Genomic DNA, 17,905 nt, shown 5'->3' with positions numbered 1-17,905 from the left:
TTGGAAAGTCCCTCCCTGGAGTGTGAGTGGTTTCCTCGAATCAGAATCAGTCTGGTGGTTTGTCAAGTCCAGCCTTTAACCAAACACCTCCGTGCTCACTTACCCATGTAAACAAGGAGATTCCTGCTCTCAGTCCTCAGGGGTTTAAGATTAGGCCACTCCACATAATTTGTTACTAGTACTTGAGACTGGAGAAGAACCAAAGCCTTTAAAAGACTGTGCAGAACCAGACTTCCATGTGCAAAGCTAAAGCCCGTTGCTGTTCAAGAAATGCAATAGGACGCCTTTTTCTGAGCTTTTCACTCCCTGGAAGTTTGGATGCCTCCAGCCAAGAAAAAATTCCATTTCTCTGCTGATGTAGTTTCAGAGATATCAGGGAACAGTCACTGCTAGCAATCCAAGCCCTCTAAAGGGCTCCTATGGCTCTGGGTTTGGTGACAGACAATGGAATAAACAACCTTTCCACCTGCCTTGTTTGTGGCCATGGGTCACCTCAGATGTGCTTGTGGGGTTGAGAATGAGGACAGAGGCTTTGTGGGCTCAGCCTGATGTCATGATGGGGCCCTTTCTGTTGTGTTGAGAAGACACTCAGGAGGGAGAACTTCTGCAGCAGCAGCACCTGGGAATGAGAACACGCCCTGCTAAAACAATAAAGTTCTGCTCTGCAGGTTTTCCTCTCAGTTTGTAAAGAGAAGCTGGAAATTTCCACTGGATGTTGTGTTGGCTCTTTAAGAACTGCTGAAAGAGTTCCCTTGCTCTGATAAGGAGTTTAACACAGGAAAAGGGCAGGTCAGGACACCTCAGGGCCTCTTTCCGTGTCACCGAAGCGTCAGCTTTGTTTCAAAGCACTATTTTCCTCTTCCCATCCTACCCAGCTTGCCCAAGGTACCTCCAGTGCTGCTGTCACCTAGCTGTGAGTGTGGAATGGAGCTGCAGAGGAGTTTAATCATTTCCAGAGGATGAGGACTACAGCAGTTCAGAGGTTATGGCCAGGTGGGCTGGGAGTAGGGTGGGAGCAGGGGCTGTTCCTGCCCTGGAGCAGTGGGAAGCACTGGGCTGTCACCCCTGTGCTGGCTCCAGCAGGGTGAACCCTCCCAGGACTGTTTGCTGGCACCGAGGCCACTGGCAGAGGGTGACACATGCCAGAGCATGAAATTATCTTCCCCAGAGCAGCTGCATAGCAGGGATTGAGTCCCAAATCAGCAGCGGGGGCTGAGCTGCCTGCCGGCCGAGCCCCGAGTTGTTTGGATGGTGTGAGTTGGCCAGTGCTCTGCTGGGAACTATGTTAACAATTTAGCAGAATAAATGAGCTCTTTCCAATTCGGGGAAACATTTCTTGGCGCTGTTTTATTTACTGTTGTAGGCTTGGATCAAGTGTTGGGCAAATCTTGAGCAGGAAGAAGGATTTAAAAATACACGGTGGGTTATGCTGATGTGCTGCAATGTGACCCAGCCCCAGTGTCCCTGCTCCCAGCAGCTCTAGCTGAGCCTTGCCAGGGTGTCCCCAGCAAACAGTCTGTCCACCCTTTGGGCATTAAAGGGAGGGTATTAAAGCCAGAACTCAACAAATACCTATAAAAAAAGGAGAGTGACTTTTTACACAAGGAAACAGTGATACAACAAGGAGGAATTGATTTAAACTAAAATAGGAGGTTTTTAGATGGCATGTTAGGAAGAAACTCCTCTCTGTGAGGGTGGTGAGGCCCCAGCACAGGGTGCCCAGAGCAGCTGTGGCTGCCCCTGGATCTCTGGAAGTGTCCAAGGCCAGGCTGGATGGGGCTTGGAGCAGCCTGGGATGGTGGAAGACGTCCCTGCCATGGCAGGGGGTGGGACTGGGTGATCATTAACAGCCCTTCCAACACAAACCTTTCTGGGACTTGATGTTTCTAAGGCAGCTGCCCTTCTGAAGCTGAAGTAAACCCTAGCCTAGCAGCTGGAGCACTGATTGCATTTGAAAATTTATATATTTTTTGATTTAAGGATGCATTTTTGTTTATCTGTTTTCAGCAGTTGAGGAATAAATAACTTTCTGTCAGTTTTTTCTCCAGAAGGAATTGAGCAATCACACAGTCCAGTCCCTTGGGTGATTTGTAACTGTTTCCAAAAGAACTACTTCCAAAAACGATGACCACTTCCCAATTTCTCAATGAGATGGTGTTTGGTTTCACAAACAAAAGGTTTGACATCTCCTCACAACATAATGAACAAGCAAGAGAAGAGTGAGGCAAGTGGCCTTTTCCAAAGGGATTGTTTGTGATATGTACCCTTGATCTTCCACACCATTTTCTGCTGTCAGTTGAACTTTGAAAAATAAATATGATAAAAAACCCCCAGAAAAAACCACTAACCTTTAGTTTCCTGTAGTTAACCGTGTACTATCTCCACCCATGAGGGGGAACTTGTGGAGCCAGAGAAGACACCTCCAGTGCCAAAAATCCCCTTTTTTCCTAACAAATAATTCCTGCTCCCCCTCCAAACACATGTGGAGGCTGAACAACAAATTGACAATTTGATTTCAGCAGGCCTGGAGATTTTCACTGCTGTTTGTGCCCTATGTCCAGCTGTTTTTCTGTCAGATTTGTGCCTGACTGGACGAAGGGTTCAAAAATAGATATCCTTTATCTCTCTTGTTTGGGTGGATGTTGCCCAGCTCTGAGAGTAAAAGCCAACTGGCAGCCTGGTGGATTTCAGTTCTTGTGCTAAATCCCCCGCTGGGGCTTCCAGTAGCACTGCAGAAATTGTATTAAACTGATTTGGAGCCAGGGGAGGAGGCATCAAGGTGGTCAGAGGGATGAAGCAGCTCTGCTGTGAGGAGAGGCTGAGAATTGGTGTTGCTCAGTCTGGAGAAGAGAACCTTTGAGGTGACCTAAATGTGTGCTTTCAGTACCTGAAGGAACCACAAGAAGGACGGAGAGAGACTGGGACAAGGCCCTGGAGTGACAGGGCAAGGGGAATGGATTCCCATTGGCAGAGGGCAGGGTTAGATGGGATATTGGGGAGAAAGTGTTTCCTGTGAGGGTGGGGAGGCCCTGGCACAACAGAGCAGCTGTGGCTGCCCCTGGATCCCTGGAAGCGTCCAAGGCTGGGCTGGATGGGGCTTGGAGCAACCTGGGCTAGTGGAAGGTGTGGAAGTTGTGTTCATGGCAGGGGGTGGGACTGGGTGATCATGAACATCCCTTCCATCCCAAAACAGTCTGAGGTTCCATGATTCCAGGATATTTTTGATATTTTGATGCCTGGTGCGTACCAAGTGATGTGACAGCCTGGCTGTAACATCCCAGAGAGGAGAAGAATTAAGCTCTGCCTTCATTCCCAGCCTTTGCTGGGAGAAGTACCTGGGTTGAGTTTCTGTGGATGGGACCAGTCAGATCTGCAGCCCCAGCCCAGCCTCCCTTGCTGCAATATTTATTTCCTGGGTGAGTGTGTTCAGAAAGGAGAACTGTCATTTAGGCTTTAATCTGCTGCTGGCCTCACATTTCAGAGAGGAATTGCGAGTTTTAAGAGAAGCTGGCACCAAAATCAGACCCAAGGAGGATGGTGACACATTTTACTCTGGGATGGAACAAATCCTTCCTCCCTCCCTAAAATTGTTGATCAGCTGTTTCCCCTTGACACCCCACAGCCATGTGGCCTTCACAGTTTGCTCCAGCACAAATAAATAACCTGCTGGAAATGAGTATTTTTGTTTCCTTGGAAAGCCAGACTTGGCTCTATGTGGCACCAGTGATGCAGCAGCTGCAAGAAAGGAAACCACTAACACCATCCCCCCCCTCCCCACCACCTGCTCCTGCTGGTGTTCAACAATGGCTTAATAAAACAACATAAATTAAAACAATATAAACCGGTTGTCAATAACAAACCCTCAGGAACTGTGCAATGAATGGGATGTTCCTTATTTGCAAACCCCTGGTTTGTTTTAATGAGAAGTAACACTATTTCCTACTCATCCCTTTTTTTCTCCCTTCTAATAATTACTCCAAACCCCTGCTGTCCTGCAGCCAGCCCTGGCTGCCCTCGCTCTGTGTGAGATGTTGGGGGGACAAGAACTGTGCAGGGCCAAGCACTGGGAGTCACAGTCTGTCCCTGGAGTGACCAAGAGTGGGAAGGAAATCCCAGCCTGGCGCTGGTTCTGTGCAAAGAGTTTTCCAGTGCAATGATGCCCTGAGAAAGAAAGGGTGCTCAGTGCTGCCCAGGCAGCTCAGGAGTCCCAGGTGGGCAGGAACAGAGTCCAGTGTGGTGCTGCTGGCAGGGATGTGTCAATCCCAGTCCTGCTCCCCTTCTCCCACTCTGGACTTCAGGAGTCCCTTCTGTGCTTCTTCTGTTCATGGTACTCTATTATTTTCTTCTGGAAATATGCTGTGGAGGAAAAAAGGTCATGGGTGAGGTGCTGGTGTTTGGAATGGGAGATACAAGGCTGCCCAGCCTGAATCTGGGAAGTGTTTGTGTCCCAAGCCATCCTGCATTATGGACACCTGCACCCACAGAGGACCTGGGGCAAATGTGGAAATGAAGTCCCCAAGGCAGGTTGGATGGAGCTTGGAGCAACCTGGGGTTGTGGAAGGTGTCCCTGCCCATGGTGGGGGGGGGACCAGATGCCCTTTAAAGGTCCCTCCAACCCAGTTGGTTGGAATTTTGGGATTCTGTAAGTCTATGAAATGGGGGTGGTTGCAATGCCACCCATCTCTCTCACCCAAAATAGGCTTTATTATGCTGGGTTAGCCAGAGGTTTTAACCCATGTGTTCACTCCTGTTCAGTTTTGTGTTTCCCACCAGCAAGGAAGGGAGAAAGCAGCAGACCCAGCAAAACACCAGAATGGTGATGTAGACTAGGAATACAATAAGAAAACAGGCACTGTGCTGTCCCTCTGTTTCTCCCCAGGTTTGCCCCATAAGGTCTGACATAAAAGGGCAGAGAAGCAGCACCTGAGGCAGTACCAGCAGGAGTCCCCCAGGTGGGGTGGCAGATCCCAGCCCAGGATGTCTCCATCCAGAAATACAGTTTTTGGGTGGTTTGCTCCACCTCCACTGCCCATTTGTCCGTGTGCCAGGCTGGGAAGAGGCTCAGCTCTGCCCTGTGCCCTGTAAATCCCTGGGAAGGGGGAAGGACCAGCCCTGCTGCCACGGAGCTAGGGGCTGAGCTGAGTCAGGCTCCTGGCAGTTGCTGCTGTGCCCAAGCCAAATGTTGGTGCTGCTGCCACTTGTTTGCCTCAACACAGAGCTCTCAGTGAGCCAGCCCCAGCTCCAGGTGAGTGACAAGATCTAAAATGAATCATAGAGTCCAGAATCCCACACTGGTTTGAGTTGGAAGGGTAATCCAGTTTCAAACTCTGCCCTGGGCAGAGACACCTTCCACTAGGTCAGTTTGCTCCAAGCCTCATCCAAAGTGGTCTTAGACACTTCCAGGGATGGAGAGTCACAAATGAGGATTTTTTTTTGCTTGACAGGTATGGAGAAATGAGGCCATTGAGAGCAAACAGGATCTGCTCAGTGCCCTGAGCACCCTCAGCTCAGGCTGCATCCCACCCCTCACCAGGCACAAGGCATCTCTGCCCCTAAACCAACCAGCCCAGGGTTCCACAGAGCCCACCCGACAGGGGAGGGATGAGAAATGGGACCATTACCTTCCTGGGGGATCCTGCTCTTCTCCGCTTCCTCAATAAATAGGGAAAACATGTTTGTCTTCACAAACTTCTTCAGGAGCCGGCGGCAGCTCTTGGAGGTGATGGCCTTGCAGAAGTTTCGTTCCTGGAAGCTGCCAGAGCCACTCCTGCCCCACTTGATGTGGGAGCCGTAGTGCCCCACCAGGCGCACAAAGAACTGCACGAAGGCCTCTGACACCAGGGCGTTCACCTGCTCCGAGGCTGAGGGGACACAGAGCACGAGAGGTGGGGATGAGACCTCTGAACACACAGCATGGCCTTCTGTTAACCTGGCCTGTGTCTGCATCCCCAGGAGTTACTTGCTTAGAGCCTTCCTCTGCCACTAATCAAGGATCAGACTAATTTTGCTGAGGGAACCCTGGCTTTCCAGGGTGTTGCTTTCCAGGGTGGCAGCATCTTAATGTTCTAAATATTAGCAAAAATCCATTTTTCCAGCAGAATTATCTGTTCCTGCTCTCGTGTTTAAAAGGACAGAGGAAAACCCAAGGGATTACCCCTGGAAATAGGGGCAGAAACATCCCAGACCAGGTGACTTTAGGAAGATCCCTTGGCTGAAGTCTCTAGATCAGGGCTCTTTTACCATCACAGACATCCTTACTGTGCACGTTGTTGTTGTTGTTGTGCCTGTTCAGAGATATCAGCATCTCATTCTGCAGCTTTCCAGGCAGGATCTCCTCCTCATCCCCCACCTGGAAGGCAATGGGGCCGTGAAGCACTGGAGAGAATCCAACTCAGCCATGGGTTGGTGCAGCCCATCAGAGGGGCTTTCAAAGCTCATTAATTATTCATCATCACAATGTTCTGCAGAGATGTGGGTGTGGGATATCCAGTGCATGGACCCTGCTGTTCTGGCTCAAAGGCCAGGAGCAGTGGCTGTAGACATCCCCACTTGGGATGGGTGCCACTGAAGATGGCTCTGCCCCCAAAATCATGGAAGCACAAAATCCCAGAGAGGTTTGGGTTAGAAGGGACCTTAAAGCTCATCCCATTCCACCCTCTGCCATGGGCAGGGACATTTTCCACTAGACTACATTGCTCCAAGCTCTAGCCAGCTTAGCCCTGGACACTTTCAGGGATCCAGGGGCAGCCACAGCTTCTGTGGGCAATCTGGGCAAGGGCTTCACCACCTTCACAGGGAAGAATTCCTTCCCAAAATCCCATCTAACCCTGTCCTCTGGCAGTTTGAAGCCATTTAAAAATGTGGAAGCTGCCAGGTAGCTGACACAAAGGAGAAAAGGCCCTTCCTGGGGTTATCCAGGCCACCCCCAGCCCCACACCCACGCAGGGAGGACCTACCGCCCGGATGATCTTCCCTTCACAGAGATCAACTATGAGAGCCTGAAAGAGAGCAGGGAGTGAGCGGCTTTAGCCCTGCCAAGGCACCTGGGCTTCCTCCCACCCATTTTGGGATGGGACTGGTGTGTCACCAGCCCGTGATGGTGGCAGGAGAGGGATCAGCCCCTGTCTGCAGGAGGGACCTGGGAAAGGGGGATCAGGGCATTTCCCACAAGGACAATTTTTGCTGCAGGTTTGGTGGCTTGTCCCCACACAGCTTTCCTCTGCTTCAAGACTGGGATTTCCCTAACAGCAGCTCCTGGAGCACAGGGGCAGGGCAGCTCCCAGGAGAATGTGGAGGTAACACCCCAAGTGCCAACAGGAGGGGACATGGAGGACACCCTCATTTCCAGGCTCCCTGGATAGGAAAAGGGCACAATCAGAGCCCCAGGGCCAAGCCAGACCTGGGGACATGGATGAACTGATGGCTCCACCCAGCTGCCCTCCCCTCCAGATGAAATACCTCCTCCATTGGCTGCTCCAGGACCCGCTGCAGGTGCCGCATCTGGATGCCGACCATGAAGGGTGTGGGGCAGCACACGGTGTCCAGCAGGCACTCGGGGAGCACGGGGATGTAGGTGTGAGCCCAGGTGAAGGGGTACAGGAGAGCAGCCACGGCGTGGATACACTGGGACAGGACACTGTGGGACAGGCAGCCAGCAGTGATACCATGGCAGGGAGGGGGGAACATCCCACCTCCAGCTCTGCTGTGCCCTGTGCCACTTCAAGGGCATTTTTATAACCAAGAGATCAGGACCCACCTCAGCTCCTCAGCCAGGAAGATGAGCCGTCGCTCCAACATGGCAGAGGCGAAGATGTGCAGGATGAGGCGAGGGCTGAGTCGCTGGAGCAGAGCCTGGAACTCCACGTGCTCCAGGTGGGCATCCACAGGCCGTGTGAGCTCAATGAGCTGCCAAGGAAGAGCCATGGAACCCCAGCTTAGGAGGGGCAACACTCCCCCGTCCTGCCCTGGCCTCCTGAGAAGGTGATTTGGAAGCAATTCATGACCCAGTGTGGCAGCATCTGCACCGTGTCCATGTAGAAGGAACAAAACTCCATTTCAGCCTGCCAGGAGATTCAGCCTGTGCAGCACTGAGAGCTCAGGGAAGCCATCAGTGATGAGCACTGTGGGGCGCTTTATTTGGGCACTGGATTTTTAACCCAAATGCCTCTTTTCTCCAGTGCTCCCAAGTCCCTGGCAGAGGGTGGCAGGGACATGTCCCATCTCAGTGTCTGAGAGGTCATCTATGAGCTGCCAGGAAAGGGAGGAGTGGGGAGGGTATGACTCCTACAAATGCCACAAAACCTTCCTCTAAAGTCTCTCTGGCAGGGTCAGCCTGGCTATTCCTGGCTAAGATGCCCCAAAAGTGAGGAACCTAATAGATGTTTGCAGGCAGGCTGGCTACTCAGCTGCATTTGCCCATGAGCCTCCCAATTCCATCAATCCCCATGGCAGACAGACCTGGTGAGTACTGAAGGGTTAACAGGACTGTGCAGCTCATGACACAGTCCTGGCCCTTCTCCCCATCCTTCAGGATGAAAATCCCCTTCTCCACATGCTTTCCCACCAAAGCAGCATCTTCCCAGCCAGCAGCATCAGGCTTGGCTGGGCTCCACAGCCCCTTTCCATCACAAATCCTGCCCCATCCCCACCTCAGCCCATGCGGTACCCAGAATTTATTTCCCCTCCTTTCCCAGTCTCAGTGATCTCCTTGCTCCAGACCCTGCCCAGAGCCCCAGAGTGCAGCTCTTTCGAAGAACATCCTCATTCCTCCTCCCTCTGGCAGCCCAGGCTGTGCTTCCAACCATGGCCCTGGGACAGAGCATTGAGCAACCTGCAAAGTCTTGCACAAGCTCCCTGGATTAAGAAATCGCTTAGATCACCAGCTGCTAAATTGCTCTAGAGAGCAGGGATCCTGCTTTCAGGCCTTCCCTGGCACATCCACAGGATGCTCAGCATTGAGGAATTTTGCCCAGTGCCAGAGTGGATTTTACCTATTTTTCCAGTTTGGTTTTGCCACAAGAAAAGAAAAAGCAAATTAAAAAGCTCTGCCTGTGCGAGTCTGGGCTGTGTGTGGGTGCAATGAGATCATCTCATCCATGCCTGGATCAGATCTTTTCTCTACATGAGAAGACTGGGCTTGTCACACACCTGCACCTGCCTGGGGGCTAAACCAGGCAGGAGTCAAGACTGGGAGTTGAGTAGAGTGGTATGGAGAAGGGTATAATCATGCAATGATGGAATCATCAGGGCTGGAAAAGCCCTCTAAGAGCCCTCTAAGATCATGAACTCCATGTTCACCACCAACCCCATGCCAAGTGCCACATTCATGTGTGTTTTGAACACTTCTAGGGATGGTGATTCCACCACTGTGCTGGACAGGCGGTGCCAGTGCCTGACCACCTCTTTTGGGAAGAAATTTGCAGCCCAAGCCAGCCCTGGCACCACTGTGCTCCCCAACCTGCCCGAGGAGCAGGCGCTGGCTCAGGAGCAGCTCCCAGCCCCTGGCACAACATCCTGCTCTGGCATCAGGGCAAGGCAAGTCCCAACACAGTATATGGAGAGGTTTTTGTGCAGCAGTTCCAGCTTCAGGCTGGGGGAGCTGCAGAGGTTGCAAAGGGGGATGGGCTCCATCCTCATCCTCACTGCTCTCTTCCTGGATCAGGAGAGAGGTAACTCCCATCTTCCCAAGCAATGAGGCCCCCGGCAGCCTGACCCACCCTGCCCTGCTGTGGTCAGCACCCCTGGGTGCTGCAGGGCTGGAGGATGCTCCCAGGTGTAGACCAGGAGGTGCCCCCGGGTCCCCCACCAACCTCTGTGCCCGACTCGGGGATGAAGCTTTTGATGGTGACAGTTTTCCCTGGGGCGGGGAAGGGCGATTCCCGCAGGCCCTGCATGAAGGGGTAGATCACTGCCATGGAGATCTGGCGCCTCTTCTCCACCTCGTCCAGGATCTGGGTGAGAAAGACGTGAGCTGGAAATCCCCAGCAGATAAAGGAGCAGTTGCCAGGGCCACCACTGGGCCAGAGCCACCACATCCCTACCTTGGAGAAGAGCCCAAAGCAGCCCAGGCAGCTGATGATGCAGAAAACCTCGGGGAGTCGGACACCACGCCCAGATGGCTGGAAAAGAGTGGGAAAAGGATTTGAGCATCTCCCAGCCCCCTGCACCAAACTCTCCAAAAGGGATCCTCACTTGCTCCCCTCAAGTTCCCAGTCACTCACTGGGAGATTTTCAAAGCTATGGCCTAGGCCAGTGATGCAGCTGATGCTGGAAAAGCAGGGGGTGCCCAGAGAAGGTGATTTGGGTGCCTAAGCTGTTAATTATTTTGGTGCAAAGTCCTTTGGCATATTTGCAAACTGTCCTCACACCCAGGCACACATTCTCCAAGACACTCTGCCCCACCGTCCTTGGGGTTAATCCTGCCTCCTGCTGCAACAGGGGCCACTGGGATGAGTTCTTTGGGTTTTTTTTTCCCTTTCCAATTGGATTATCCTGGGTCTGTTTGCTCTTTTCAGCCCTCCAGACATCCAGTTCCAACAGCCTGAGCTCATCCCTGGATGCTGAAATGGGAAGGTGCACCAGGATGAAGGTGTGGTGGATCCAGCTGTTGCCCAGGCTGTGGCACAGGGATGTCCTCCTGGACTTATGTTCCTGTTCGAAGCAGCAGCCAGGGAAGACCATTGCATCTCAGAGCCCCTGAGCTGGTCAAACCCATGAGTTGAGAAACAGCCACTGCTCACATGCAGCTTTTGGGGATGGGGCTGAGGGCTCCTAGCTCCTTGGTACCTAGATGGCTGCACTGACATTCCCATCCTGATCCCAAGTGGGTTTTGCAGCCATCCTGACCACTGCAGACATGGGAAAGGAGCCAGGGAAGCTGTGGAAGCCAGTGGGGAATCACAGAACTGTTAAGTTTGGAAAACCCTCCAAGATCTCCAAGTCCAAAAGCAGCCCAGCACCACCATATCCACCCCTAAACTGTATCCCCAGGTGCCACATCCACAGGCTTTGTGAACACTCATTGTTTCCTCCATCCAACATCTGAGTTGTGCCTCAGCAGAGAGCTTTAACAACCCCTCTGGGTCCCCTCTTGCTGCTCCTCATCACTGTGGTCAAGGCCGGTGGCTTTCTGAGGAGCTGAACTCTGGGCCTGGCGGGAGGTGACGTGTCCCCCGTGGGGGGGGTGACAGTGACACCCCCAGCGGGTGAGGGGAGGGGAGGGCTCACCAGCAGCCGCCTGCAGTAGCCAATCTTCCTGCTGCCATCCACGTTTGTCAGGACAAAGGAAAAGGTTTCACTGCAAGGAGAGAAAACGTGGGGCTGTGAGAAAACTGGGCTGGGCTGGGCTGCTCCTTCAGCCCTCAGGAGTCCAACAGGGGTGGGGACCCCAGCCCAGACCCTGCAGTGTACCTGGTGAACTCAGTGATAGGTGCCCAGTTGTTGCCGTCGGGGAAGCAGAAGAGGGGGATGGCTTGAAGGAGACGTTCCTCCTCCTCCTTCTGGCCCTTCAGCAAGTTCTCACGCTGGATGGAAGTGATGCCAAGAGTCAGGGAGATGGAGGGTCCCCATTGTCACCAGGAATGGGGTGGGATTCAGTGGAATGAGGTCTGTCCCAAAGCGACCCCTGCCTCTTAATGATGCAGAAGGGGCCTGCTCATGTCTGGACAAGCACCTCCCAAAAATCCAAATTTTGACTTTCACCCCATGGACAGTGAGGCAAAGCAAAGGGACCCTCTGCAAATGTGATCCCTTCCTGTGCCGCCTCCCTGAGATGTGATTTCCCCACTGTGGTCTCCCTTTTTGGGACAGGAGGCCAGGGAGAGCCCCTGGAGTTTCCTCCTGGGGTGTGTGGCCCTGGGCTGGGATCATGGGGAGGGACAGATGGTCCCAGCAACCCCAACCCAGGGCAGGCAAAGCCCTGGGGTCTGAGACTGTGACTCAAGAGCATGGGGCACCTTTCTTCTTCCATAGCTTTAATGATGGGGAAGGAACAACACCCCTTTCTCCTCTAAATGTGGAAAACTAATTTTATCAGAAACACAGGGCTAAATACCTTTGGGAATTGGTAGGTTATCTTGGGTTCATAACGTCCATCTGGCATCTTCTTCAGTGACACCACCACCAGGTACTCAAAGAAGAACTGTCCAGCAGAGTAGAAGACTGAGCTCCGCTCCCCCTGCTTCCCCTGTGGTACCTGTGGGGGGGTGTTTTCTGCAGCAGAGGCCCCATCTTTTCCTTCTGAAGCCAAAAAGATCCCAAAAAAAATCTGATCAGAGTGCAATGAAAGGTCTGAGGGCAAGGCAGGAGTTGCAGAATTACATGTGAACTGGCTGAAGGGAACCAGGTCCTGGTGCCCAGGACTTTTGGCCCCCAAAAATGGGGACATGAAAAGGAAAGAGAAATGGTTTTTATGAGTCTTTTAGGGAAAATCCTGACACCTCCAGCCTTTCTTTGCCCCAGCCCAGTGAGGGCAGAAGGATGCCCAGAGCAAAGCAGACACAAGGAATGAGGAGAGCAGATGGGCTCTGCATTAAACATCGGCAGGGAGGTGTGGGAATGTGTTTATAGCAGTTAATTTAATTCTCTTAGGAGAAGTAAGCAGCAACAAGTAAACAGCCCAGATCTTGTTTGAGCACCTCCTAAAGCTCCAGTCAGATGAATCCCAGCCTCTCCTTGCCAGGTGTCCTGGGAACTGCTGATTGCAAATGAGCTACTGGAGGGTTTTCCCTAAACCAAAGCAAAGCAGTTCCTGGAGATTACACCCCAGTTCTTGTTGGGCTGGTTGGGGAGGGCAGCTGGGAAGCATCAGCAGGCACACCCTGAACAACCAGGAATAGGAGGGAAAAGAGCCCCATCCAGCATCTCCAAGGGCCCTGGGATGACCACAGTGGGACAGTGAGATCCGAGGACTGGAAAGGAGTTGAATGCTGGACAGAGGCTGCAGCCAGGCCAGGCCACAGCTCTTCCCTCTACCAGAGACCACTTCTGCCTCCCTTTATACCTTGTTTCCTTGTTCTTGGTACAGAAACTGCCCCATCTCTGATTATGGTGGGGAGCTGGAGCAGAAAAGTTGAGCTGCTTTTTCAGGAACATCAAGGAAAATAAATATGTGGCTGGATGAGATTACTGGCTCTTGCAGTTTGTCCCCAGACCCCAGAGTTTGTCCCTGAGCTCTTTTAGTTGTGCCACAGCTGGTTAGGGCAAGGCATGGCTGTGATCAGCTATTCCCATTATCCTTCTCCATGTATGGCATCCTCCTCCAAAAGCAGTGCTGGTGGACATCCTGCCCACATGTCCCTCCAGCTCCAGAGCTGCCTCCTTTAGTCTGGAATCCCCTCTCCAGCCTTTGTTCCAGGTCACTGGGAGCTGATGGGAACAGAAGGCTCATAGGAGGAGGTGACGCTCATGGTCCCATCACAGGATGTTCCTTTCCAGGGACCAAAAATTCCTTTCCCATCTTGGGGTGAGGGGATGCTCAAAGCCACCCCTTTGTGCACCCTGGGGCTGCCCCACCTCCACATACAAAATCCTTCCCCTTTGGCAAGGTGAAATTCATCCCGAAGGGGACCCTCTGCAGCAGGTGAAGGATGAGACCTGGCTGAGGATACCTCTGGTTTATCCTCATTGGGGATCATCCTGGACCTGCCCAATGAGGTGCTCCAGGCCAGGAAAAACGTTCACAAGATGTGCATTGCTTCTCCTGCTCTTCCTTGGGGTGCTCCAGCAATGGCTTTGGTCTGCTCCCAGCTGTGGCCCAGGCAGGGGGTTCTTGTTGGGGGGACCCCAGGGAAGAAGGCTGTGTCATGGGAGGGCTGCTGGTGTCCCCCATCCACGCTGGACACTGGCATTGGCTGTTTTCCCATCACCAGGGCAAGATGAAAGTGCAGTTAACTCCTGCCAATCCAGTCTCATTCTGATTTCATAGAAGGACAGATCTGCTCTTCAGCAAGGACTGCATTTGCATTTTGTCCATGGGGTTTAGAAGCAAACAAGCCAAACCTGCTGCTCTGGAGAGCCTGGCCTTGCCAGGCTACAACTCTGCCTCTCTCACGTGGAAGTGTGGATCCCCCAGCAGTGCCAGGTCTGGCTGCAAAGCCCTCACTGGCAGAGCCTAAATCCCTCCAAGACCTCAACTCCCATCCCTGGGCTGGAAGATGAGCTCCAGGGATGTAAGGAGTGAACTGTGAGGCAGGCTGAATGTGGCATCAGAGATCCCTGCGCTGTCTCAGACCGGCAGGGCTCACAGTGTCTCCCAGGAACGTAAGCCAAGGTCACAAGAGCCAATGACTCTCCCATAGCCCGTGTCAGGAAGATTCGGGGAGCACCCCCAGCCCCCCAGCAGTGGGTGGGAGTATCCCCTGCGAGGAAGGGAAGGAGGCGGGTGGCCAGGGCTGCTCTCGCAACTCCCGGATGGAAAGTGGCTGCCGGTGACGTGGATCTTCACCTTCCATCCACCGGGCACGGAGAGGGCAAAGGCTGCCGTGGGCTTTCCTTATCGCCGAGGGCTGCGCTCAGCCCCGCTCTGCCTGTGGCACAACCGGTTTCTTTCCTCCCAGAAAACTCCCGACCTCTGGTGTGCCAAGGTTTCCCGACCTGGTTTGCGGGGGAGCTCAGCCTCCCGTGCCGCCCAGCTGCCCACCCGCCCCGGCGGAGAGGAAACGGCTTTGGCTTAGCGAACCTCGGGCAGCACCGAGTCTTGCGGAGCCGGAGCCAGCACAAAACAGACGGGGAAGGGAGCGCAGTAAGCCCCCCCATCCATGGATTGCTCCAACCTGCTTTGTTCTGCCTTGAGATACGGCAGCCAGAAAACTCTGATGATCCTTTCGGTATCTCGGAAAAGATCACAAATCCCAAAGGACCAATTTCTGCAGCGCCTTCTGAAGGCTCTGCAACACCCAGCAGTCCTGAGGGGCACCGTTTCCCCCGTGGGTCCCCCTCACGGCTGTCCCAGATGCCACGGCACGCCCTGCGATCCCCGTTCAGCGGGGATGTGGGGAGACAGGGGATCTGTGGGGCTGGGGATCCCTGCGGCTGGCTGGGGTGGGCTCAGCTGGGAAGGGGTGGGTTCCCGGGAGATGGGGTGCAGCTCTCGGGATGGGCTGAACACCCGAGAACGGAGCAAGAGATGCGGCGAGTCCCGAGGCAGCCGGCCCGAGCTGTGCTCCGTGGGGTGGGGAGCGAACGGGCAGGGCTGGAGGGACAGAGCCGCTGCCGCCGTTCCCCCGGCGCTGCCCGGGACCGTCCCCGCTCCGCCGGCAGCCGTCGGCTCCCGCAGCCGCGGCACCGGGGATGGACCTGTCCTGACACCGACACCGGCACCGGCACCGGCACCGGCACCGGCACCTCCCGGAGCCCCTCCCGCCCCTCACCTCTGCGGCCGGCGCGCCGCAGGCTCCGTCGCAAGAAGTTGCCAATGGAAGCCATGGTGGCCCCGGCGCGGTCCCGGTGCAGCCCCGGCCCGGCCCGGCCCGGCGCGGAGGGCTCGGCTTCCGCCCTCCGCGCTTTCGCTTTGCCTCTTTGGGGGAGGAGGGACGGCACGGGGCGGAGAGGAGGAGGAGCGGGGAACCGGGCAACACCTGGCACCGGCCGGGCACGGGAGACTCGTCCGGGGAGAGCGGGCACTGGGGACGGGGTAGTCCGGGAAACCGAGAGAAACGGGCATGGGGGCCCGGGAGCATCGGGAATGAGGGGAGCAGGGAGCCGAGGATGTCAGGAGGATCCGAGACTACGGGACATGGGGGTAAGGGAAGAACTGAGAATGAGAGTCCTTGGGAAGGACGAGTCGGGAGCGCCTGGCACGGAGGTCCTGGGAGGAACCTGGATGCAGGGGTCCTGGGAGCCTCGGGAAGAGCAGGAGCGCCGGGCACAGGGGTACAGGCAGCACTGGGATCTGTGTCTGAGCGGGCACGATGGCCGTGGAGGCAGCGGGAATGGGGGAGCTGGGAACACCCCAGTTATAAGGATGCCAGGAGGAGCCAGACATGGGACATCCAGGAGAATCGGGCTTGGGGACACCCGGAGCACCGGACACAGAAGGAGCTGAGCATCCCCTCAAACGGGGCTGGCCATCCTAGTGGGGAGCCGGCCTAGGCTGGGGCACAGGGTGGGAATCGGGGCATGGACACCTGGAACAAGGTTTGCCCTGCATCACAGAGGACAGAACACTCATTCCCCAGTGCTACAGCATTGCCCAAACCCTGCTCCTGCCTCCCAGCCTCCTCCAAGCCCTTTTTTCTCTGGGACCCTACCAGTGCCAGGACCAGTGCCCAGCGCAGCCTCTGCGGGGTCGGAGATGGCACTGACCCCCCCAGTGTACAGATGTGTCTCAGATGTGTCTCCAGGGTACAGATGTTTGGTGTCTCTCACTCTGCAGCCAGCCCATCACCTGCTCCGGTGACTCCACCGTGCTTTAATCCCCCGCCGTGGGCTGCGAGCTCGTCCTGACCACTCAGGCATGGCAGCTGGGGTGTGCTTTACCTTGGGCTGGCGTTTCCTCACTGGTCAGAGATTTATCCTCCCTCCCAGAGGTACTGAGAGGTGCTGTGTCCAGGTCTGGGACTGAGGCCAGTTGCCCTCTGCGTTCATTGCAGGAAGGAAGAGCAGTGTCCTGGTGCTGCAATCCAGGGGTTTCCCTGTCTTGGGCATACCGGGACACTGTGGAGCTGCTCGGCTTTGCTGGGTGGTTTCACTGCTCTGCACACACCAACAGGGAAAGTCCCTTAAAAAACAATGATATCTTTAAAAGAAAAATCCTGGTTTCCCATTCTCAGCCTATCCATCGGTATTTCCTCTGCTGTTTTTGGGTAGTGCTTATGCAGTAACTAAGATCCATTCCAAACCAAACAATTCTCTGATCCAAAAATTGAAGTAATGAATATCTTCTATGATCTTAATTAAACATGCAGAGGGACCTTGGGCACAGCTATGGGTTATCAGACTGCAGGTGTGATGAGCTGTGCACAGTTCTCAGCCCCAGTGCCGGCGTGAGGCCGTTTGCAGCTGTAGAGCAGATTCCCTACACCAAATGTCCTCATCTCTTTTATTTTGCAACATCTCCTCTTCCTCTGCCGAGTGTGGGCTGGAGCTTGAGGATGGGTTTGCAGCCGCCAGGAATGGCCTTCACCAGCTTGCAGAGGTGCTGGATGCTTCCAAAATTCATCCCCACCGGGACACGTGCCTCTGATTCAACCAGGATGCTGCCTCCTCATTGAGCTTATCAGGGAATTGCTGGTCCAGGAGTCATTTTTCTGGCTAATTTTGAGTGGGTGGGAAAGCATTTGTGCTTCTCGGAGGAGAGGACAGTGTGTTTGTTTGTGCACAGGGCTTGTTCCCAGGACAAATTCCCTCTTGGCACAAAGGGAAAAGAAAAAGTTAGGGGGTTTCCCCTCGATTTTGGAGAAATACGCCTGCTTCCTGGAAACTGGCGCCACCTTAGAAAAACAGCTGCTGCTTTCAGCCAGAAGAAAACCCCCGAAATGCTTTCATTTTATACCCATAAGCAGAATTTTTTTTCCTGCTTTCTCCCTTTAAGGCAAGTCTCTGACTGAGATCCCGCCTCGATAACGCCGCGATTCCGCTCAGGCGGGAGTGAAAGCCGCGTTCCAGCCGCAGAACCTCCCGCTCCTGAGGAAACACTGTCCCTTTGTGCCATTGCACAATCCAGCAAACCTTGCGTTGCTGAGAGAGGTTGAACTTTTGAATATTCCCACTGAAAGCTCCTTTCTGCGGGAATCCGGCCGCCCATGGGGACAACAAACGGGCGCATTGTGGGATCCTGGGGCCACCGCGCTTCCCCCGCTCGCCGTCGCGCTGCTCTTCGGCCGCTGCCAAAGCCATTTCGCTTCCCTGATCAACCCCAGAGAGTTTTGTGTTTGGCTGCTTTTCCCTCCTTGAAGTCCCGGTGCTG

At 54.3% G+C, this 17,905-nt stretch overlaps 1 protein-coding gene across 2 annotated transcripts; it reads right to left on the bottom strand.

Annotated features, from left to right (window-relative positions):
• Nucleotides 1–3,530: 3,530 nt before the first annotated feature.
• DENND2D (DENN domain containing 2D) lies at nt 3,531–15,692 on the bottom strand. Of its 2 annotated transcripts, none has more exons than XM_077190567.1 (12): nt 15,369–15,692; nt 12,053–12,193; nt 11,410–11,522; nt 11,227–11,296; nt 10,041–10,118; nt 9,810–9,950; nt 7,757–7,905; nt 7,459–7,636; nt 6,957–6,998; nt 6,259–6,349; nt 5,622–5,861; nt 3,531–4,356 (listed from the first exon to the last, which is right to left on the bottom strand). In XM_077190567.1, the coding sequence occupies exons 1-12, from the start codon at nt 15,675–15,677 to the stop codon at nt 4,295–4,297; spliced, it is 1,614 nt and encodes a 537-aa protein (XP_077046682.1). In that variant the 5' UTR covers nt 15,678–15,692; the 3' UTR covers nt 3,531–4,294. The 2 variants fall into 2 exon arrangements, with proteins under 2 accessions (XP_077046682.1, XP_054504501.2); XM_054648526.2 differs by having other exon boundaries at nt 12,053–12,237; nt 15,369–15,524.
• Nucleotides 15,693–17,905: the final 2,213 nt, after the last annotated feature.

The sequence above is a fragment of the Agelaius phoeniceus genome, chromosome 25 (assembly GCF_051311805.1).
Source record: "Agelaius phoeniceus isolate bAgePho1 chromosome 25, bAgePho1.hap1, whole genome shotgun sequence".
NCBI lineage: Eukaryota > Metazoa > Chordata > Aves > Passeriformes > Icteridae > Agelaius > Agelaius phoeniceus.
This window is presented reverse-complemented; position numbering and strand designations above follow the sequence as displayed.